The 22,897-nt window shown below is 45.6% G+C and overlaps 1 protein-coding gene and 1 long non-coding RNA gene across 6 annotated transcripts in view; one reads left to right on the top strand and one right to left on the bottom strand.

Annotated features, from left to right (window-relative positions):
* Nucleotides 1-4,088, bottom strand: part of Asxl2 (ASXL transcriptional regulator 2) — an 88,575-nt gene extending 84,487 nt beyond the window's left edge. For 2 of the 3 annotated variants that reach the window (XR_015621853.1, XM_087553083.1), the window contains exon 1: nt 3,785-4,088. Coding sequence is in view for 1 of the 3 variants with exons in the window: in NM_001446914.1 (NP_001433843.1) it covers nt 3,785-3,841 (57 nt within the window). In the remaining 2 variants the exon portion in view is untranslated. 3 annotated transcript variants of the gene reach the window in all.
* A 268-nt stretch (nt 4,089-4,356) lies between these two features.
* LOC120103492 (uncharacterized) overlaps nt 4,357-22,897 on the top strand; it is a 45,134-nt gene continuing 26,593 nt past the window's right edge. The window contains exons 1-3 of one of the 3 annotated variants that reach the window (XR_015622877.1): nt 4,357-4,495; nt 5,559-5,665; nt 5,766-5,843. This is a non-coding gene — a long non-coding RNA (uncharacterized LOC120103492). Of the gene's footprint in view, nt 4,496-5,558; nt 5,666-5,765; nt 5,844-16,701; nt 17,201-22,897 lie in introns of those variants that run through there. The other 2 variants (XR_015622876.1, XR_015622878.1) reach the window with 2 other exon arrangements.

The raw sequence follows: 22,897 nt of genomic DNA, 5'->3' as shown, positions 1-22,897 counted from the left end.
ACAACCCAAAACAGGATGGTCGTTTCATGGATAATGAAACTGCATTGACCTCTTTTTTTTTTTTTCTTTTGTTTTTTTCGGAGCTGGGGACCACTGAGCCAAATCCCCAACCCCTCTGCATTGACCTCTTAAAGGCAGATAAAAATCTGTGAATGAGAAAACAGCAGGCAACTCTGCAGATCTGAGATTGTTTTTTCAAGTTTTCACAATCTAGGAGATAAAGGAGTAGCTCCTTTTGTAGCAAACATTATTTTTTTAACATTGTAAAAAAAATTTTGGAAATAAGACCCAGCTACCTAGGCCAAACTGGCCTTGTTATCAAGATATTCTTGCCTCTCCCACAAGATGCTGAATTGCAACCCTGTCCCAACAGGGCCTCTAGAAAATTTTAACTCAGATATCCAAAATAGATATTCCTAGAGACAGGAGACTTTTCAAGACAGGGTTTCTCTGTGTAGCCCTGGCCATTCTGGAACTCTCTCTGTAGAGCAGGCTGGTCTTGAACTCAAGAGATCTGTCTGCCTCTGCCTCACAAGTGCTGGGACTAAAGGTGTGTGCCATTACTGCCCAGCCCCAAAATAGACTTTTACTTTCTGTTTTGCCTTCAACAAGGTAAGAGGTGTATGTGTAGACTTTCAGGACAAAGGAGTGGGAATTGACTCGATGGATAAAGCCCTTACAGAACAAGCATAAGGGCCAGAGTCAGATAGCAAAAGACACAGAAAATTCAGGGTGTGGGGACTCCAACGATAGTTCAGAGGATAAAGGCATTCCTCCAGAAAGCCAAGGTTCAGCTCACAACCACCTGTAACTGTACTTCCAGGGGGTCAGAGGCCCTCTTCTGAACCCAGTATGTATGTGGTGCAATGACACACATGCAGACAAAATATACATAACACAATTTTTAAAAACATTTTAAGCCCAGGTGTGCTCCATCTTATAATACCAGTGCTTGGAAAGTAGAGGTGGGGGCAAGCTGGCCAGCCACTCAAGCAGAGCAACTAACAAGCTTCCACTTTAATGACAGACTTTGTAAGTAAAATGGAGAGCAACTGAGAAGGGCACCTAATGTCATCATCCTCTGGCTCCCACAGGCACATTTACACACACCTAGTCATCCCTCCTCACAAAAAGACCAATAAACGTAAAACAAAAGAGTTTTTAAATGGGGAAGAAGGCCCTTGGTGAAATAACCATGGAAAGGTGCCTTTCTGTACAAGTGCTCCTAACCACTACGTCGGCCATCTCCCCAGCCTACTGTCTGTCTTTAAACACTATTTTTCTTTCACAAAGGTAGCTGGGGCACAAAATAAGCAAGTATTCTCATTTTAAGAAATCAAACAGGTGGGCTGGAGAGATGGCTCAGCAGTTAAGAGCACGGACCGCTCTTCCAGAGGTCCTGAGTTCAATTCCCAACAACCACACGGTGGCTCACAACCATCAATAATGAGATCTGATGCCCTCTTCTGGGGTGTCTGAAGACAGTGACAGTGTACTAACATACATGAAATAAATCTTAAAAAAAAAAAAAAAAGAAAAGAAAAAGAAATCGAACAGGTACAAAATTATTCTTCCTATTTGTCACAATTTCCTAATCATTAAACTATTTAACCCAAAAAGATCTAATTCACAGGTATTGTAGAGACTGTAGCACATGCTTATAATCCCAGTTTAAGGCCAGTTTGGTCTACATAACGGGTCCAACTAATAAGGGCTACAGAAAGTCCATCTCACAGAAAGATATAGAGACTGCTGTGATGCCTGTAATCTTACCACTTTGAATGCTAAGGCCTGCCTAGGCTACAAAGTGAAACCTGGTCTCAAAAACTAAAGCCTACTGAATAAATAATGACATCACGGACACTTAATTAATTCACATAATTAGTTTGGGGATTTGCATACTTTAAAATTGAATTGTCTCTTTTATTAATAGTAAGCAGTTATGAGGTATCCCTGAAGTAGAAAGCAAACTTCTGTGGAAGAGGAACTCCTCGCCACCAAAAAACTAATTTCTAGAGTTGTCTTTTAGAGGAAACTACCAGCATAGTCACAAAGACATACTACACTCTAAGTGGGCTGGGGGTGTCGTTCAAGTGGTAGAGTATTTGCCTAGAATGCACCTGGGTTCTATCCTCAGCATCCCATAAAACTGGGCATGGTGGTGCATGCCTCCAATCCTAGCACTCAAGGGGCAAAGGCAGGAAGATTGCTGCAAACTTTAGGCCGTCATTTATGTGAGATGCTATCCAATACGTACATACATACATACATATATACATAAGTGAAAAACATTCAACAAAACAAATGCATTTATTTTTTGAGACAGAGGCTTTATACAGGTTGAATAAACAATATAATTCAAATTTGGGGAAACAATACTAGGCAATAAAAGAATGAACTGACTGGTGCTATTTTCGTCTTCACACTTTTCTAATTTCCTCATGATGAATATTATAACTTTTGAATTCTGCAAGTCTCATTCAAAAAATAAATGAGTCAGTTTTTATCCCACTTTTAATCCCAAGACTTGGGAGGCAGAGGCAGGAGGATCTCTGAGGTCAAGGCCTGCCTGGTCTACAGAATGCCAGGACAACTCTGTCTCAAAAAATAAATGAATGAACAGACAATCCAGGACTTTGGAGATTACTCGGTGGGTAAATGGCTGTCCAACAAGCCCAACAACCTGAGTAGGATTCTAATAACCTACATCAACTCCTACAAGTTGTCCTATGACCTTACATGTATGCTCCATGGCCAGGTACACACCCCCATCCCTACACACACACACACATCATCATCTATAAAATTTCACTTATTAGGACCCACTATGTTGTCCACTATTAAAGAGACTGAAATGCTATTACTGCTTAATGTCCTATTATTTTTCTGTTACACGGTCAATGATGAAATTTCAATTTCTCCGAAGGTTCCTTTTCTTCATAAATACACGTTTTAAATTTTTCAAAACAAGGTTTCTCACAAATAACTCATTGTTAAATGACTCCTAAATTCCGTATAAAAAAATTGGCTTGAGGGGCACTAATCACAACCTCGTTGGTCCGGTCCACCTTCACTTCAGCTTAAAAAAAAAAAAAAAAAAGGAAAAAGAAAAGAAAGCAAGCCAATAAACTACACGTCCCACCATGCACTGCTGCCTAACTCAGAGTAGGTCTCTACGGAAACAGAAAAAAAAATTCTCCGAGTCCCACCTGTTACTTCGTTTCTAAACACCTCCTGCACTTTCAGCTCTGACTGCAAACACAAAAGCCTCGTGACCTCACACTGGCTCCCAGAGCCAGATAAGCAGGGGCCCCCCGATCTGGCGGCACCTCTGCTTCGGCGGGAGACCGCCACCGAGCTCCAGCGCTCCCCTCTCCTTTCCGGGGCTGGAAGCACGCACAAGCCTTCTCCTGTCTGCATCCAATCGGGGCTCTCCAAGGCGCACAAGGGAGAAGAACCGGTTACTGGCAAACACAACACACTGGGCCAGAGACAAGGGCTAACAGTGTGGGGTCGACAGCTACATGACCCCGACAAGCAACCTCAAAACACCGAGGGGTCCGGTCGCGGCCACCGCAAGAGCGGCAGCCGCGCGACTTATCCCTCGCGCCGACGCATCGGTCTCCTCCGGGCTCGCCAACGCGACCCTAACCGCCGCTCTCTGCGCGCGCTTTCGTGCTTCTCAACGCGGTCGCGGGGCCAAGTGACCTCCCTTTCCCTGCGACGGGTGGCGGGCGAGAAAACGAACTGCTGCCGGCCTTTTCCTCTGCTCCCTCCTCCTTACCGTCTTGGCGGCCTCCGCCCAGGTCCTGCCCTTCTTCCTACGGCCCTTTTCCCTCATGTCGGTTCTTGAACTGACTGGAAGGCTTCTGTGCCCCGGCTCCGGCTGCGTTCCCTTGCCTGCTGCACCCTGCACTGCTTTTCCCGCGGTGCCGGGAAAGGTGGGAGAAAAGGGAAGTCGGACGGGAGAAGCAACTCAGCGAGGAAGCGGCCGCGGAGGCGCGCAGGAGGGGGGGGAGATCTACGGGGCGGCCGGTCCTGCTGCCGTTGCCACTGCTACCGCCGCTGCCATATTGGGTTCTTACTGTACAGGCAGCCGCTGTGGTCATGTGACCCCTCCCGCGCGGCCGTCACTACTGTACGCAGCAGGCCGCGCGAACGAGCGCGCATTTGCGCGCGCCCCCAGACTCACTGCAGGAGCCGGCAGTCTGAAGCGGTTGTCCACGCCCCTGCACTTCCGGTCTCTGGCCATCTTCGAGCGCATGCGCGTGATGGAGGGCCGCCCATAGTCTGTGGGTTGGATGTCTAGCGGTCACACCCACCCCGAAGATCCGCGAGCGGAAACGGAATCTGCTCCTTCCGGGAAAGGCTGATTGCGCCGTTGTGAATCGCATGTGTTTAGGAGCCGCTGTGGAGACTTAAAGAGCCCGTCGTTCTAGTGATCGTGCCAACTACCATTCCAATAAACTTCATGTCTTATTTTGCTGTGGTACAGGTAAGGCGGACCTTAAACTCCGAACTTGTCTTTCCCCCATTACTGTAGTTACAGGCATGCACCACCTTGCCCTCAAGTTCATTTTTACAAAGCTTCTCTCTTTGAAGACGTACGGCATGCATTTCTCGTCTATTATTAACCAGTTCAATAGATGAGACAGGTTAGATTTACCAACTCTCGAGTATAGGATGTGAAGATAACAAAAACTAGGATGTTACCTGCCAAGCCTTGCCTCGCAAACAAAAGAGATTCTCATAGAAACCACCTTTACTTTTTTATATGTGATTGGTGCCATCAAAGCAGTGTGTTTTATCTCAATGAACTAAGCCTATGGCACTGAACCTATATGTATCAGGCATCCATTAAATATTTGTTGAATGATTAAGCTATGTCTGCTCAAGAACTATTCATTTATTTGAAATGTCAGTAACACCCTCCTGAATAATCCAGAACATAGCGTTTTACCTCCAATTATCTGTTCTTGGAAACCACATAGAATGAATTCATAGGGACTAGGGATGCAGCTCAATGTAAAATCCCTGCCTCCCGTGGATACTGGAAATCGAAACAGCCTAGCACAAGCCTTCTACCACTCAGGTGTACTCCCAGCCACTTTGTTGTCTTTAATATGAGGCAGAGTCTCCCTAAATTATCCAGACTGTTCTTGAATTCATTCTGTAGCTTAGGCAAACTTTGACCTTGCCATCCAAATTACTCAGCCTCCATAGTAACTTGGGATTACAGGCCTTCACCATGAAGGCACATCTCTAGTGATAACCTATTATCTGGCATGTAGGAGATCCCTAGATGGGTTTCAGCAGTTCATAGAGCCCCTTGTTGATGGCAATATTTTCTTTGTCAAAAGCTGTGTCGTGGTGCGTCCTTGTCATCCAAGCACTGAGATTAGAAGCTTGAAGTTATCCATAAAGTCTGCTATAGAACAAGTTCCAGGCCATCCTTGAGACCCTGTCTCAAAAAAGAACCATCAACAATGTATGTGTTCTTTTTTGCTTTTTAAAACAGAGTCTCTCTTTGGGGATTTCTTTTTTGCTTTTTAAAACAGAGTCTCTCTTTGTGGCCCTGGCTTTTCTGGAACTTTGTATGAAGACCAGGCTAGACTCGAACTCACGGAGATCACTTTCCTCTGCCTCCTGAGCGTTGGAATTAAAGGTATTCATCACTACACCCGGCTTACATTTAGATTTTTTTTTTAAAGAAAAAAATTGATAACCTTTCCTTAATTTTTTTAATTTATTTTTACTTGTACTAGGGACCAAATCCAGGACTTGAACATGTAGACAAGTGCTCAGCTACTGAGCTTATACTTTTATCCCTCAGTTCAAAACAGGTATGTTAACCAACAAGAAAAAAATGTTAGTAAGTTTGAAAGACCATCAGCTATGGTCACAGGACTTTGGCAATTGATAACGGATCCAGCAATTCCTTTAATAACTCAGAGCACTGTACTAAGATTTATGGTATGTATCTCCACAGTTCAAAGCCTGTGCCCTTAGTCAGTTCAGGAAGCCCAACTCATGCTGAAGCAAGGAGCTTGAGGCCCTAGCCGTAGTCTTAACTGACTTGCAATCTCAAACATGTTTGCCTAAAGTCAGGTCATGACCGGGAAAAGAACAGGCTATAGATTGGTCCTGCTCAAAGTCCATGCCTCTGACTATAGAGAGCAATAGCAATTGTGTTGTGTGACAGACTTTTCCTGGGGGCACAGAGACATAACACACCCGTCTACTCACTCCAGAAAGAGTTCATAAGAGACCAAAGTAAGGATTGCACCAATGTACAGTTTGATGAGCCAGTGACTCTTGAACTGGAGTTACTAATGAGTGTAAGTGGCTAAAGCAGCTGCCACACCAGAAAGCCCACCCCAACATGGCTGCCAGCTTGAAAACCTGCAGCCTGCAGCCCTGGAACTCCCTTATCAGAATCTTAACCCCAGCGACTGTTTATCCCATTTATACCGTTGGTAGACACCCTCAAGAATCTTTCAATTTGTTCTGGTTTGGATTGGTTTGGGGTTTTTGTTGGTGTTCTGTGGGCATGAGGTCTTGTTTACCACTTGATGCTCCCGAGCTTCCTTTTCCCTTCTGGAGCAGTGTTTCAGTTTGGAGGAAATATTGCAACGGGAAGGAATATGCTCTACAGCTGTATAGAACAAAACTAGATAGATCAATCAGCCTTAGTCAGAATTCCCGTCTGACTGGATTACAGGTGCGGGAACTTGGACGTGCCACTTTACCTTTCAGGTTTTCTCTGCTAAGGCATATGTCTGTCTTTCTGTCTCTGTCTCTCTCTCTCTCTGTATGTGTGTGGGGAGAGAGATCTGGTCTCTTAAGAGAACACATGTAAAATGCCTGGCACATCAATGAATGTGAACTATTGTACCTTTTTAAACCTTGTTTCAAAAAGAGCAAAATCCCATTTTTTGTCCCATCTGTGAAATTCACCTTCCCTACTAAGTGCAACAAGATTTAGCTTATGTAGGGCTATGGCCAGCAGGAGCCAAGAACAAAAGAGAGGACAGATAGCCTGTTAAAACACAACCTCTATGTAGTGCAAAGCCAGATACAACGAGAAGATGAGGCAGGAGGACTGAGTCCTGAACGCCATTTTCAACTATGAATTAAATACTGGACCCTGGAAGGGAACAGGGACACATCTGCATGGTCATTACTATCTTTGGAACCAGGTAGTAGAAATAGTTTGCTTTTGTGTATTTTATTATGCCACAGCACATGTGTGAGGTCAGAGGGCAACTTCAAGGGTTTATTTCTCTTGTTTGATGTGGGTTCCAGAGATCACACTAAAGGGCCTTTACCTGCTGAACGGTCTTGCTGGTCAACAGGTGCATTTTATGGTCTCGCTACTACAGATGTTTTTTGGTTTATTTGTTTGTTTTGAGGGGTTTTTTGGTTGGGGAGCGGATAGGGGTTTTTTTTGGTTTTTTTTTTTGGTTTTTTTTTTTTTGGTTTTTGTTTGTTTGTTTGTTTGTTTGTTTTTTCGGAGCTGGGGACCGAACCCAGGGCCTTGCGCTTGCTAGGCAAGCGCTCTACCACTGAGCTAAATCCCCAACCCTACGGATAGTTTTAATTTATGTATATGAGTACACTGTTGCTGTCTTCAGACATACCAGAAGAGGACATTGGATCCCATTACAGATGGTTGTAAGCCATCATGTAGTCGCTGGGAATTGAACTCAGGACCTCTGGAAGAATAGCCAGTGCCCTTCTTAACCACTGAGCCATCGCTCCAGACCCCCACAGATGTATTTTTATTTGTTACCTATACTGAAGGATGAACTAGTCTCAGGAGCATGATGAGAAACTAGAGTGATGACTTGAACCAGACTGGACTACCGGCAGCTAAATGCTGCGGGCCTGGAGGAAACAGGAAGGAAGGTGGAGAAACTGGAGGCAAGCCAGAAGGGTCTTGAGACAGCCTGTCTATGTGACTCCTTAGTTAGCGTGGGTTTTCTCCAGCCAGATGTACTCAGCATCTCCTACCCCACCACCCCCCCAGAGGAATTTAACCATTCATTCTGCATAATCACAATACTCCTCAGATGCCAAGGACATTTTTTAAAGTTATTTTTGTTACGTTAGAGATTGAACGGAGGGTCTTGCTCAAGCTAGGTACATGCTCTAAACTGAACAGTATCCCTATCCCTCAAATAGTTCTTATATACTCATTATAGATTTTTATATGGAGGGGATACATAGCCTGGACCCAAATAGGTGTAGATTCATCCTGACATTATCAGTCACTAATTAAACTTAAAACAATTTTTTTAAAAAAATGAAAACAATTTTCAAATTTTTCTTATTTGAAGTTTTCAATTAGCATATTTGGTCACATTTACCTCAACTTCTCTCCATGATTCCTCCCAGACCCAGGTTCACCACTCCTCTAACTTCATATCCTTCTAAACCCGTTGCGTCTAACATACACTGTCCATATAATTGTGGATGTGGACCATCTGAATTGTGGTGACAGAAGCCACACCAAACAGAAAACTTAATCTTCCTCCCTCAGAGGCCATTAACTGTCCATAGTTCTTCAGTTAAGGTTAGAGGGTAATTTATTTAGATTTTCAAGTCCTCAGTGATGTCTCTAAAGATGGACTGATTTATTCAATGAATATTCACTTTTGTGTCAGGCATGATGTTTCAAACTTGTCATCCTAATATTCAGGGAGGCAGAGCCTGAGACAGGAGGATTGCTATTAGTTCCATGCCAGCCTGGCCTACACAGTTTCTGAACAGCGAGGACTATATAACTAGACCTTTCTGCAAACAAACAAAACCACAAAGTTTATTTTTAGCAAAGCATGGTGATGCATGCCTGAAGTCCTAGTGATTCAGGGGATGGCTTGAGCACAGCATTTGAAGACCTGTCCCAAGAAATAAAACAAAAACAAACCCCGTGGCACATGATTGTCATGTCAACACTAGAAAGGTTTCAGAATTAAAAGTTCAAGAAACAGGGGGTTGGGGATTTAGCTCAGTGGTAGAGCACTTGCCTAGCAAGCGCAAGGCCCTGGGTTCGGTCCCCAGCTCCAAAAAAAAGAAAAAAAAAGTTCAAGAAACAGAAAGAAGGGAATAGGCTAGAGAGATGGCTAGATAGTTAAATTACTTGCTGTCCTTCCAGAGGACTTGGGTTTCTGGTACCCTGTGATGGTTTGTATATGCTTGGGCCAGGGGGTGGCACTATTAGAATGTGTTTCACTGTGGGTGTGGGCTTTAATACCCTAGTCCTAGCTGCCTGGAAGTCAGTCTTCTCATAGCAGTCTTCAGATGAAGATGTAGAACTCAACTCCTGCACCATGCCTGCCTGGATGCCGCTACACCCCGCCTTGATGATAATGGACTGAACCTGTAAGCCAGCCCCAGTTAAATGTTGTCATACAAGAGTTGCCTTGGTCATGGAGTCTGTTCACAGCAGTGAAACCCTGACTAAGACAGACCCAGATCAGGTGGTTCTCAGTTGCACGATTGTAACTCCTGCTCCAGAACATCCGATGCCCCCCTCTGGCCTCCAGAGGCAGCTGTGTTCATGTGTGTATAACCACACAGAGACTTGTGGGGTTTTTATTTGTTTGACACGCTCAGTATATTGCTCTGACGGCCTGCAACTTACTGTGTAGACCAGCCTGGTCTCAAACTCACAGAGATTCACCTGCCTCTGCCTCTTGTGTGCTGGGATTAGAGGTATGTACCATCATCATACCAGGTTAAAGTAATTTTTAAAAAAGAAAAAAGCTCTTACTGGTTATTTGTGAAAGACTTGATTTAAATGCTAAAAATGTGGAAATATACCAGGTGCATAAAGCTCTCTATGCTTGAAACTTTATTTGAATGAACATAGGGAAGAAGTTAATAGAAAAGGCAATATCAGAACTAGTGTTGAAGAACCAGGCTTGATGCTGGGTGCAGTAGGGTTGGGAGTTAAAACCAGCCTCAGCCACATACCAAGTATGCATGAGACCACCCTGAGCCACATAAGGCCCTCCTTCAAAAAGAAGGGCTGGAGAGATAGTTGGCCATTAAGAGCATTGACTGCTCTTGCAAAGGATCCACATTCACTTCCCAGCACACCCATATGAAATCAACAGCTAACTGCAATTCCAGTTCCAAGCCTCTCTGGGCATCCACATGCATGTGGAATACACATAGGTTTTTAAGAGTCTATGAAACAAAACCCCAGGCTGGGGTAGCACATACCTTTAGTCTCAACTCAGAGGCAGAGGCCAGGTGGAGGCCAGCCTGGTCTACAGGTAGAGTTTCAGAACAGCCAGGACTATACAAGAGAAACCCTTCCTCAAAACAAGACAAAAGCCTACTAGTTGATACGCTAGTGTGTAACTGGGTGTGAGCACCCATTTGCCACAAAGAGAGCAACTCAAATTTGACATTAGGTTGAGGCAGAAGACAGAAAAGATACTTTGCAAAGAGTAAGACATAGAACATTCCAGCAGTTCTCAACCTATGGTTTACAATCTCTTGGTCAAACCTCTACTTCCAAATATATTTACATTACAATTCATGGAATTGCATTAAAAGGCTGTGGCATTGGGATGGGTGAGAACCACTGAGCTAAAGGGAAGGGGATGTGCAAAGGGACAGCAAAGTCCCTGTGATCATGAAACAGGATCTGGGGAGAGTGGAGAAGGGCAGGCCTGGGGAAGTTGAGAAGATGGAGCTTGCAGAGAACAGGAAGTGTATGATGTAGTTGTCTTAGAGAACAGGCGAAAGCATACTGGAAGAAGTGTAGTAAGGCTGGTTGGCAGCATAGAGTGCCATCCTAAGATGTGTGACTTACAATGGGTCATGAATTTAAACTAGACTGCTGGCGTTGTTTGGTGGGTAAATAAAATGAATGGAAGTTTCTGATGTAGATACTAAAAAAGTTAACTAGCTCTCATTAGAAGCAGAATATATTGAAATAAGGAAAATTAAGCCAATTTATTCCCCTTTGATAACTATTGACAACCTAGAGGAGAGATTAATAGTATACCATGTGGGGCTGGTGGGATGGCTCAACAAGTACTGGTGCTTGCCACCAAGTCTGTTAGCCTGAGTTTGATCCTGGAACCTATACAATTGGAGGACAGAACTGATTCCTATAAGTTGCCCACTGAGCATATGAACACCATGGTGTATGTGCTGGTACACACATACACACTTAATAAAAAGCTACAGTCAAAAAATGCCTTAGTAATGTACTGTGTCTTCTAATGGTTGATGTTTTTATTCATTGTTTTGGCAGGGAGACAGAATCTCACTGTACAACTGTAGCTGTCCTAGAACTTATTGTGACTCAGAAATTCACCTGACTTAAAAATGTGTCTTTGTGGGGTTGGGGATTTAGCTCAGTGGTAGAGCGCTTGCCTAGCAAGCGCAAGGCCCTGGGTTCGGTCCCCAGCTCCAAAAAAAAAAGAAAAGAAAAGAAAAGAAAAGAAAAAAGAAAAATGTGTCTCTGTATTGTTTTCATTGTTGTTACCTGTTTTCTTGTTTTGTTTTCTTTTGTTTTAGAGCCTCATAATCCAGGATAGCTTTGAACTCACTTTGTAGCAGAGAATGACCTAGAATTTCTTTCTGATCCTCCTGCTTCTACCTCCAGAGTACTAGGATTACAGAGTGATCCTAGGATCAATCTGCTAGGATTACAGAGTGATCCACCATCTAGTGGCAGGGATCAAACCTAGGCTGTAAGCACAGTACATACATTCTCCAGCCGAGCCCCCATAACCCTGTAAGGTTTTCTTTTAAAGTGCACTTATTGCATTTGGATATTTTTAGCCTGAGCGTCTGTGAACACCCGATACAAAATGCTAGGAGCTTTGCTCTTGCGGTCTAGTAAACTGGAAGTAAATCTATTCCGTCTCTGGTAGAATCACTTCCTCGTATTCCAAATACAGGAACTTGGCTCATCTTCGTGTTTCCACAAGACTTCCTTTTTTCCCTTTTGAGACAGTTTTTTTGTCTTGTGTGACAGGATGGCTTAGAATGGGCTATATAGCCCAAGATTGCCTCTAATTCAGGAATTTCCTGTTTTCATCTCCTGAGTGTTTGGACTACAGGTATTATCCACCGTTCCAGACTCTATCTTTGTGTGCGTATGTGTGTGCTCCTGGAGAAATCAAGAGGCCGACCTCCGGTATCGTTCCTTAAGTGCCACCCACCTTGTGTTTTGAAGCATGCTCTCTCATTGCCCTGAAGCTTGCTGATAGGCTAAGCTTGTTGGCCAGCAAGCCCCAAGGACAGACACACTTTCTGAGCCTCCCCAACACAAGGATTATAAATACACCACACCACACCTCCACAGCTGGTTTGTTTACATGAGAATTGAACTCAAGCTTTTCATTTTTTTGGTGGGTGGGGTAGGTAGGGTTTGATTGGTTGGTTTAGGTTTTTCAAGACAGAGTTTCTCTAAGTAGCACTGGCTGTCCTGGAACTCACTCTATAGACCAGGCTAGCCCCAAACTCAGAGATCCACTGTCTCCCAAGAGCTGGGATCATAGGTAAGCACCACCAGCTGGCTTGGACTCCAGTTTTTATGCCGATGAAGCAAGCACTTTATTGAGTACATTAGCTCCCTAGTCTGCGCCCACCCCACCCCACCCCCCTTTTGAGACAGGGTCTCACTGGAACTCATTATGTAGGCCAGGATGGCCTCAAACTCAGAGATCCACCTTCCTCTGTTACTCCAGTGCTAGAATTAAAGGTATGTGCTGCCTTCATGCCTGGCCTCTCTTATGTGTTTGAGCACTCGCAAAATATATTCTGGTAACCGTCCAAAATGTTCTGAAATGTTAATTCACAACATTTGGTACCAGGGAACGTACCCCAAGGCAGCACATCTGTTGTACTCTCCCTAGCCTGGGACTTCCTGTCATTTCATCTCATTGATCTCTTTAGAAAAGTCTTCCTCTAAGCTTTAGAAGTCCTGATAGCAGAAAGGCATTGGTTTAGAGCAGAATGACGTTAATGAGAGTGAATAGGACAAAGTAGCATAAGAAATGTCACTACAAGGTTCCATCTCAGCTGCCTTCCCCATTTGGCTCGCTGGGCAGACCTGGTTCTGTGACAGTCTAAAACCTGGGAGGCAGACTGATATATGGCATGCCGACCCTGAGCCCAAAGACTTGTCTACTAGGAGACGGTCTTGCCACTGCTCAGCCTCCAGATTTATCCCAAGTTTGTCATCACACACTATCCCTTCCATTCCTCACAAGAGCCCTCCATCAAGGCTGGGAAGATGGCTCAGTGGTTAGGAGCCTTTATTTTTCTTAAAGAAGATTCAAATCTGGTTCCCACGGTACTGGTTCTCACCGTACTGAACAGTTTCTAACTGCCTGTAACTCCAGCTCCAGGGGATCTGACACCTCTGCCCTCCTCAGGCACCTGCACTCAGGTGCACATACCTATACGTAACTAATAACTAAAGTCTTTATAAAGCCAAGTATGTGGTACTCACCTTTGACTCTAGTGCTCAGAAAGCAGGACCAGGCAGATCTCCGAGTTCAAGGCCAGCCTGGTCTGCAAGCAGGTTCCAGACCAGCCAGATAACACAGAGGTTAAAAATGAATATTGTTCTTGCAGAGGACCCATGTTTGATTCCCAGCACCCACATTAGGTAGCTCACAGCTGTCTGGACCTCCAGCTCTGTGGGGCCTGACTCTGCCTTGTCTAGCACCTGTCCTTGTACATACATGGATGCACATATGTACCCCTAATTAACAATGCAGCAAATCCCGAGAGACACAGACTGACTGGTGAGAAGTCGGAAGGGCTGAGAGGACAGAGAGCAGTGGCAAACTCAAACAATATGGGGTTTGAGGGGCAGGTAGACTTGAATCTGACCACAGGCCATCATACAGAGTGGTAGAGAAGAACAGGTCGGGTTCTGGTAGACCTACCCTAGCTTTACACTCTTACCCCATGTGGGTTGGCTCCTCCAAGAAATCTCCCCAGTCTTCACAATGCTTTGTTTTGGTTTTTGATTGTTTTTGAGACAAAGCCTTAGTAGGAAGCCTAGGGTCACTAGAAACTCACAGCAGTCCTTCTGCCTCAGACATCCGAGACCACAGAATTGAGAGGTTCTAAGGCTGTAGCAAATGTGTCAGGTCTCAATCATATCTGCTCAGCACTCAAGTCCCTGTATTTGTTGACAACTTTCCTGAAAGTGTAGATGCTCTGTCTGAAAGGTTTCCCTGTTTACCAGAGAATACTTGACTCATTCACACCAACGTGCAACCACCGTGCAGTAAGTGTCCAGAACTGCTGTGGTCATAGCGCACTTCAGTTGCTGGCAACAAGCCCCACCCAAATCTGGTGTCTTTCGACAGCTGTTTCTTTGTGGAGCCAAGTATTGCTCACCTGTAACCCCAGCACTTGGGAGCTAGAGATAGGAAGGTCAGAAGTTCAAACTCACCTTCGGTTCCCAGGGGGTTTGGGGCCAGTCTGAGATGCAGGAAACCATCACAAATAAACAAAATTGAAATAAAGTACAATGTAAAGTGTTGGGGACTGTTAAGCAAGGCATCCATTGGACCTTATTTTACTCCCTGTCCCCAGACAGGATGAGCTTGCCTCAAACACAATGTGCAGACCAGGTTGGCCTCCAATGTATCCAGTCCTCTGTTTCACGACTGCTGGGATTATAGGTACATAACACAGTGCCCAAACTTTTTTCCCCTTAAGAATTTTTCAGCCCAAGCTAACTATGTAGTCCAGGCTGGCTCCAGACTTACTGTGATCCTCTAAACTGAGCTTCTCAAGTGTACCACCATTAAACCTGGCTTTATGTTATATTTTATTTCATCTTTTGATAAGGAACTCATGTATGAAACTGACCTCCAACTTGATATGTAGCCCAGGATGACCTCGAACTTCTAATCCTCCTGCCTCTGCTTTCTGGGTGTTGGGGAAGGAAACCAGAGCTTTGGGTACACCAGGCTAATACTCTGCCAATTGAATGACATTCTCTACCCTATTCCACATTTTAAATATATTTTGCTATAGCATCTCCCTTTCCCTATAATGTGATTTATTTTATCTATGTTTGGCTCTTAGAAATGGGATCCCACTATGTGCAGCGTTGGCCTGGAATTCGATATGTAGACCAGGCTGACCTTGAACTCAGAGATCTGCCACCTGCATCTGCCTCCCAAGTGCCTGGCTATATATAGTGTGTTGTTCTGTGGAGGACAGCACTGGAAGATTGAAGCATAAGAGGGAAAGGCCAGGGAGTGAAAGCAACAATACAAAGAATTTAGTGTTTAGGAATTTAGGAACCTCATGCAGTACTCTGGTCAGGATTTGATGAGGAAGTCAGCTGTAGGCGTGCACACTGAAATCCCAGCACCTGGGGACTGGTGTATCACGAGTTCAAGGCCAGCCCATCTACATAGTAAGGTATCATACCCAGGGTTATAAAGGAAGGACTCTGTAAAAGAAGATCTTCTTTTTTAAGGTTGGGTAGACAGATCAGCAGTTAAGGCCACTTGTTTGAAGAAGACTCAGGTTCGATTCCTAGCACCTGCAAGATGCCCGACAGCCATCTTAATCCCAGTTTCAAGGGATCTACCAGGTTCACACACATGCACGCAGGCAAGACATTCATACACAGAATGTAAAATGTTTTAAAGGAAAAAGAAAATTTTCAATTGAAAACAGGGTAGTTGGCTGATGAAAAGCAGCCGTACAGAGTGAGTGTGACAGATGTGGAGGCCACTTTTGCTAAAAGCACAGATTGCTCATTGGGCCCTGCAAACGTCTACCGAGGAGCTAAGAGTCTATTTTACACGTCTCCTCTGCTATGAGCCATTCACTCTACAGTCACCTTGGATTCCAGGAACAGGTCTGATGGCTAAGTATCTTGTGACAAGACAAATGAAGTCTCCACACGGCAGTGACTCCTCTCTTGTTTATGACCGTTGCGTAGGCCTTCCATCTCCCCCAGGGCCTCCGAGTGCCCAGCAAGCCTTGAAACACTAAGTTATGTCAGCGTTTCTATTTTCCTTTTTTTTTTTTCTTTCTAATTTTCACCATTACTCTTTTCGTTTTGGTTTTGGAGGATAGACCTGATTTGTATGGACCCCCAGACTGGAATCTCTGCCTCAGAACTCTGTTACTTGAGCAGGAGTTCCCTAAAGCACTGTTGACAACAGATAAAACCTTTCACACTGTGGGGATTCAAGTGTCGGTGAATGAATGAATGAGTGGATGGATGATTATAATCTTTACTGGTGAAGTGAGTAATATGATAAATTATTCCAACTGGATTCCATTTTCCAGTTGATAAGACTTTTGTATAGGTGCTTCTGGGCCTGGGTATGGGTTCCACTGCATACCCTGCCTTTGTTCTATAATGCACTTATAAATACTATACTCCCTCTCCACCTCTTTCACCCCATTCAGAGAAATGGGGGTTTTCAGAAACGCCCCTGAATATTGTTCCTTTGTAAGACAAATTGAGTGGGGGTGGACTCAAAGCTCTTGCTGTCCTTCCTCTCTCCCCATCTCCTCCCCCCACCCCCACCCCCAGCTCCCTCTGGTAGAGTTGGTTGGTATCCAGGGCCTCCAGTTCCTGGAAGGAGCTAGGCACCAAGACTCATAATCAATTTACCCCATTCAGTCTAATGCACTGACTCCTTTTTCTTTCCAATTCCTAACGGGAACAAAATGCAGTCAACATACGTGTTTAATTCAACAAGGAAAAAGGGCCATGAACATCTGTAAGTTGTCACAACAGCAGCAGCTTCCAGCCTTGATGCCTGCAGTAACAAAGAAGAGAGAAGCAGCCTGCTTTGCACATCAAAGAGAGCTGTCACATCCCTCAACTGAAGATGCTCACTAGGTGTGGAAGAGGGAATCTGAAATAGGAATCATTGTTCCCAGGGTGAGCACAACATTCACACTTCTATGACGAGCTGGGGAGGGGGAGGGGTGATGCCACTAAGTAGCGAGATAAGTAATAAAAGCAGATCAAGTTTTTCCTTCTAGAGATTACTTTGAAATTCTTGTGTCAGCCAAGAGAACTTAGGGGTCAGGTTTTTTTGTTTTTCAAACAAAAACCCTTGTATAGCCCTTGCTATCCTGGAGCCCACTCTGTAGACCAAGCTGGCCTCAACCTTAGAGATCTCTGCCTGTTTCTGCTGAAATTAAAGGTGCGTTCCGTCCTCACACAGCTTAGAAGTCAGTTTTAACTTTGCTTGCTAGGTCCCTGAGGCCTGGACTCCTGCTGAGTGTCTTCTCAGTCCTCGGCCACTTTAGTTTCCTCTGAGCATTGTTCTTTCTCAGTGATTCATTTTCTGTGTGGCTCCCTGGATAGCTTGAGAGAGAGAGAGAGAGAGAGAGAGAGAGAGAGAAAGAGAGAGAGAGAGAGTGTGTGTGAGAGTGTTCTATGTGTATGCAGGCATGGGCATGCCCCCATGGAGGCTAAAGTTAATATAAGGTTCCCTATTCCATTACTCTCCATCTTCATTGTTTGAGATTCAGTCTCACTGAAGCTGACTGGTGGGCTAGACCGGCTGGCCAGAAAGCCCCTGGGATGGTCCTTTCTCCAACCCCAGCATCAGTGTTCCCTGGCTTTTCGTGTTTGTGTGTGTGTATGTGTATGCGTGCGCTCGAGTGTGCGTGCTGGGACTCAGACTCGGGCTTTCATGCTTGCAGCACAAGCACTTTACCCACTGAACCATCTCCCAGCTCTCTCAGGTCTATTCCTGTGGGGGACGGGGATACTTGGTTGGTTTATCTTTTTTATTAATTTTTAATCATTTTTATGGGTGTGCATCTCTCTGTAGGTGAGTGTAGGTGCTCTGGGAATCCAGAAGTGTTGGATCCCCTGAAGTTGTAGTTGCAGGCAATTGTAAGCCACTCACTGTGGATGCTGGGGACCAAACCTGGATCCTCTGCAGGAATAGTCTCCCCAGCCCCACACTGGTCTTCTTGAGAAGGGTCTCACTGTATATAGCCTAGGCTCACCTGGAATTTGCTATGGAGATCAATTTTGCCTTGAACTTGCAGTGCTCCTGTTTCTGCCTTCCCGATGCTGGGATCACTGATGTGGGTCACTGTGCCCCACTGAGGTTATCATTTCAGTGCAGGTAACCCCTGTGGTCAAGAGCATCAGCTGTGGGACTGGAGCGGTGGCTCAGGGGACAAAGCACTTGCTCAGTTTGCAGAGGTCCAGGAGCCTATACCCAGCACCCACATTAGGTAGCTCACACCCTCCTGGCTTCCTGGGCATCTGCTTGCACATGGTACAGTTAGGGTTTGAATCTCGGCTGTGCTCAGACAGAACACTCCACCCCACTGCAGCTGTCAGCTTCTTCATTTGTTTCTTTGTTTCCAGTTCTGAGGATCAAGCCCAGAGTCTTGCTACCTCCCACCCTCACTCAATCGTAGCTTCAGCATCATTTATGACAATGTTGTTGTCCCTGCTATTGCCACAACCACCCATTGTCACTGCACTTGTAACTCTTGGAGGAGGACTGGAGAGATGGCTCAGTGGTTAAGAGCACTGACTGCTCTTACAGAGGTCCTGAGTTCAAATCCCAGCAACCACATGGTGGCTCATAACCATCTGTAACTCTTGGAGGTCTTGTCCTCATACCATGTCCTCACCTATCTGATCCAAACCCCTCAATCCTGTCCCCACCAACTGGCCACTAAGACTGAGATCCTGTCCTAGGAGCCTGTGGCTAGAGCACATCAGCAGGAAGCTGAAGGCAGATATGTTTTCTATCACACTCATGTAGTAAGCTGTTGCTTCCCTTGGTACCCAAGGCTTAGAGATGGAGCTTGCTGTAGAGGAAAACGACAGGCTTTGGGGTGAGGAGAGATAGCTTCATCATCGTGTCCATGAGAAGATCAATTTCCCCAACTTCTCTTCTGAACACAGAAGGGCCATATTTCCTACTTGGGAGTACTCAAGCTTGTGTGTTAAGTGTGTGTTAAGGGTCCCAGGTCTCTGAAGTGCTCGTTAATATGTCAGAGTGGAGGCTGGCTGCCAGGTTCTCCCAGCGTCCCCCAGTCTCTATGACAGAACCCTCCTGATTGGCATTCCCTGTCCCCTACCCTACCTTTTCAGCCCAGGTATTTCCCCGTCCCAGCTCTTCTGACACCTATATAACTCAGCCATTTTAGCTATGCTAGTCCCTTGGCCCAGGCTGCCCCCTCTTGGTTGGTGGTTCCTTTCCCCTCTCTCCTCCCACCTCTCCTCACATGCCTGGGCTAAGGATTCAGGGTCGCTCACTCTTGACTCTCCCAATGCCTCTGTCTCCACCTGTGCTCTTGCCCTCATCTACAGTAAGCCTCTTCCGCCATACCTAGGAGCAGCCCTACTTTATTGAGTTCTTTGATCTGCTTACCTTCCAACCCTTATTCCACCCTAACCTCTTCCAACCCTCAAATACTAGGTAGGAAAGAAAAGTGGTTAGAGAGGAAATGGTATAGACTGTTTTAGACTACTTCCTGTTGATTAGGGGCATTGGATTCCTTGGGGTGAGTCCAGTCTCAGTCAACAGGATACCTCCAACATGAAACCCAGCCATCCAGCAATAGTAAAAGCAGCAGCAGGAACAGCAGCTGCCACAGGCCCTCTGGGCACTCACATTTACACCCTCTCAAGAGTCCCCAGAATGCTAGACATAAACTATATGCAGCTGGCAAAAACCATGCCCTCCTAAAGCACGAGACAATCATAGCTGTGGACAGTCTGCAGCAGCTCCATATCCCACACCTGGAATTAGAACAAAAACCCATAACTGGGTCTTTTAAGAAACCAAAATTCTCACTGTGTCCTTTTTGTATTTTTTTTTTTTTATTCAAAGAGCCCAATTCAACCCCTGGCAGATGTCTTCAGCACCAGGGTGACACTCAGCCTGAAAGTCTGGGAGCTTGAGGGCTAGAAGTACAGAGGCAAGAAATACCTTTGACAACACTCCAGTGCCCAGGCTGCTCACTGGTGCTTCTGCCAGTGGGCGGGGGCATGAGGCTCTGGGTCACTACTTCCATTCCCTCCAAGGTGGACAAGACGTTTGTTTTGTGCACAGTAAGTGGAACACAGGGCCTCAGGTGTGGTGCTTGTGTGTTCTCTCAGTGGGCTCCGCCCAGTTCACAAACTAGGGTCTGTACTGGAATCCAGCACTCCCCATATGCCAGGCACAAGCATGTGCTTTCCACAAACTTTTTCTGTCCAATCCCTGACAGCTAATCCAAGTATCCCCTACCGATTCTGAGGTGAGCCATAGCTCAGAACTAAGTGATTGATGGCTGCTCTCATAGAACATGAGCGACTGCTCCACAGCCCTGGCACAGACCTCCTAGAAGAGCATTTCTACCTCCTGGGCAGATAAATTCATTCTCTCTGCCTCTCCATCTTGTGTGTGTGTGTGTGTGGTAGGAATGATATATGCATATTTGTAGAGGCCAAACGTGTGTTCCTAAATCTTTCCTTTTCCTTTTTTGAGAATGACTCTCGGGCTGGGGAAATGGCTCACTAGGTAAAGGTGCTTACTACCAAGCCTAATTACCTGAGTTCAGTCTCTAAGACTCACATGGTAGGAGAGAACTTACTCTGTCCTCTGATCTCCAAATGCATGCCTGGACACCAAGCAAAATAAATGAATAAATTAGGCACATAGACAGATAAATGTGCAATTTAAGAGTTTCTCACTAAGCCTGGAGCTCACATATTCAGTTGGACTCACTAGTGAGCCTCAGATACCCTCCCCTCCCCTCTTCCCCAGTACCGGGATCACAGGCTTGCTGTGGTGCACCCAGCTTATGTGGGTGTAGGGCACCAGTCGCAACTTCTCATGACTTTACTGACTGGGCCCTTTCCCTTTATCCTCTCTCAATTGAAATACTCCCTATTTGGATCATATGTTATAGCATGTATGTGTGGGTGTGCATGCCCACGCTGTAGCAGACATGGAGATCAAAGGACAACTTGTAGGCATCGGTTATCTCCCCATACTGTGTGGGCCCTGTGTGGGGATCCAATCAGGCTGCCACCTTTGGCAGCAGGCACTTTACCCACTTCACTCTCTTCCCAGCCCTACCCTATGTCCCATGCCAGGAATGGAACGGTGCCTTGAACACGCTACACGCACTCCCTGACAGCCAAGGGAACCCACCAGCTCTGCAGACACCCTCTCATTGAGCAGTTACTCTCTTCTGACGTTCTGATCGCTGTGGGGGCCTCCAAGTACGTTTGAGCCCTTGCTGAAAAGGCTGGAGAGAGGCGAACATGAGGAGGGGATTGCAGTTTGGAAGAGGCAAGGGAGAGAAGCAGGCAGGCGACTCCACAATGACACTCATTCCTTTATTGTCAACTGTGTTCATCTCAACAGCGCTAGGGCCTGCAGGCTGCTGGCAGCACTGAGCTAGGGTGCACGTCCACTCAACAGAAAGGCCTCCATCCTAAACCAAGGGGACAGAGGTTAATGCTTTATAATATGTATATATTTATATATTTTAATATATTACATATGTCCCAGATAGCCATATGTATAGAGTGACAAGAATGGGCCACTGTGTGTAACTTTAACTAAAGGCCATAGCAGCAGACAGAAATTTGATCCTAATTAAGGCCCACCCTTTGTCAACCAGATGTCTGATACAGTAAAAGAAAAAGGAGCGAGACAGAGACTGAGATCCAGCCACCTCTGGTAGCCCTGTCCCCAGGGCTTACATTAAGTGTAGTGCCCCTGTAGAGGTAAACATAAACACACATGTACAACGCCATAGGCAGGTGCTCCTCCTCTGACCACACATCGGGCCCAGCCTTGGCTGCGGTGCTGAAGTGGGGTATATTGTGCTATAAGACTGTGCAGGGCAGTGAACCAGACAGTGTGGAGTCAGTGTGTCCAAGGGATGAATGGAGTGACTCGTGCAGCTTCATCTACAAATGACAAAGAGGTCAGGGGGAGGTCCCTCAGTGCCCAGGTCACATGGGGGAGATTTCTACACACAGTTCCTGTCCCAGAGAGAGACATTCCTCTGATTTGAATCCTGAGTGTCAAATGACCATAGGGCTGTGATGGAAAACTAGGATTCCCTTGAAGGACAGGTACCCGGGAGGCTTGTCATTCAGTGGAGGCAAAGCAGGTGGTCCTCAGACAGGACCTTGAATGGTGCAAGGGCTTATTTCCCAAGGACGAGAACGGCCTGCTGCCCTTTGCCACACAGAAGCTGGCAGATCTGTCAGCTTCATGCCTTATCTAAGACCTGCTCATAAGCCAGGGAAGGGGACTCCCAACATTAGGGCACTTGAAATCCTAACTCCATTTTCTCTCACTGAATTTACCCACCACAGCCCACCAAAATATACATCTTGAAAATAAGTCGACATATTTGGCAGTATGATTTTTAGTTTAAGAGAACTTAATTTTTCAACTTAATTTTACGCTCGATAAATAATAAGGAGTAAACGGTTAAATGTCAACAGCAGAAATTACAATTCCTTTTACAAGAAACTGTGTGCTCATCAGCAGCCTCTGAGCAGCTCCAGGACTTGGAAAGATTGGAGACTGGGCTGTGCGTGGTGATACATACCTGTAACCCTCCACCCTGGAGGCAGAGGCAGGAAAATGGCTGCAAGTTTCATCCACTCTGGTCTACACAGTGTCCCAGGCCAGCCAGGGCTACACAGAGAGACCCTGTCTCAGAATATAACAAAGCAACACAAAACAACAGAAATAGAGGATTATAGATTTTTTTTTCCTTAGAGGCATATCAGAAACGCAATTAGGGAAGAAATCCAAGTTAGGATAGATAGAACTGGGTGGTTTTAATTTAAACTTCTTAATTTATTATTTATTTTCTCTCTTTTGCTATGGAGTCAAGGAAGACCTTGAGCTCCTGATCTGTCTACCTC

This window comes from Rattus norvegicus, chromosome 6 (assembly GCF_021556685.1).
Source record: "Rattus norvegicus strain SHRSP/BbbUtx chromosome 6, alternate assembly SHRSP_T2T, whole genome shotgun sequence".
Taxonomy (NCBI): Eukaryota; Metazoa; Chordata; class Mammalia; order Rodentia; family Muridae; genus Rattus; species Rattus norvegicus.
Note: the sequence above shows the minus strand (reverse complement) of the source record. Positions and strands in the feature narration are given on the sequence as shown.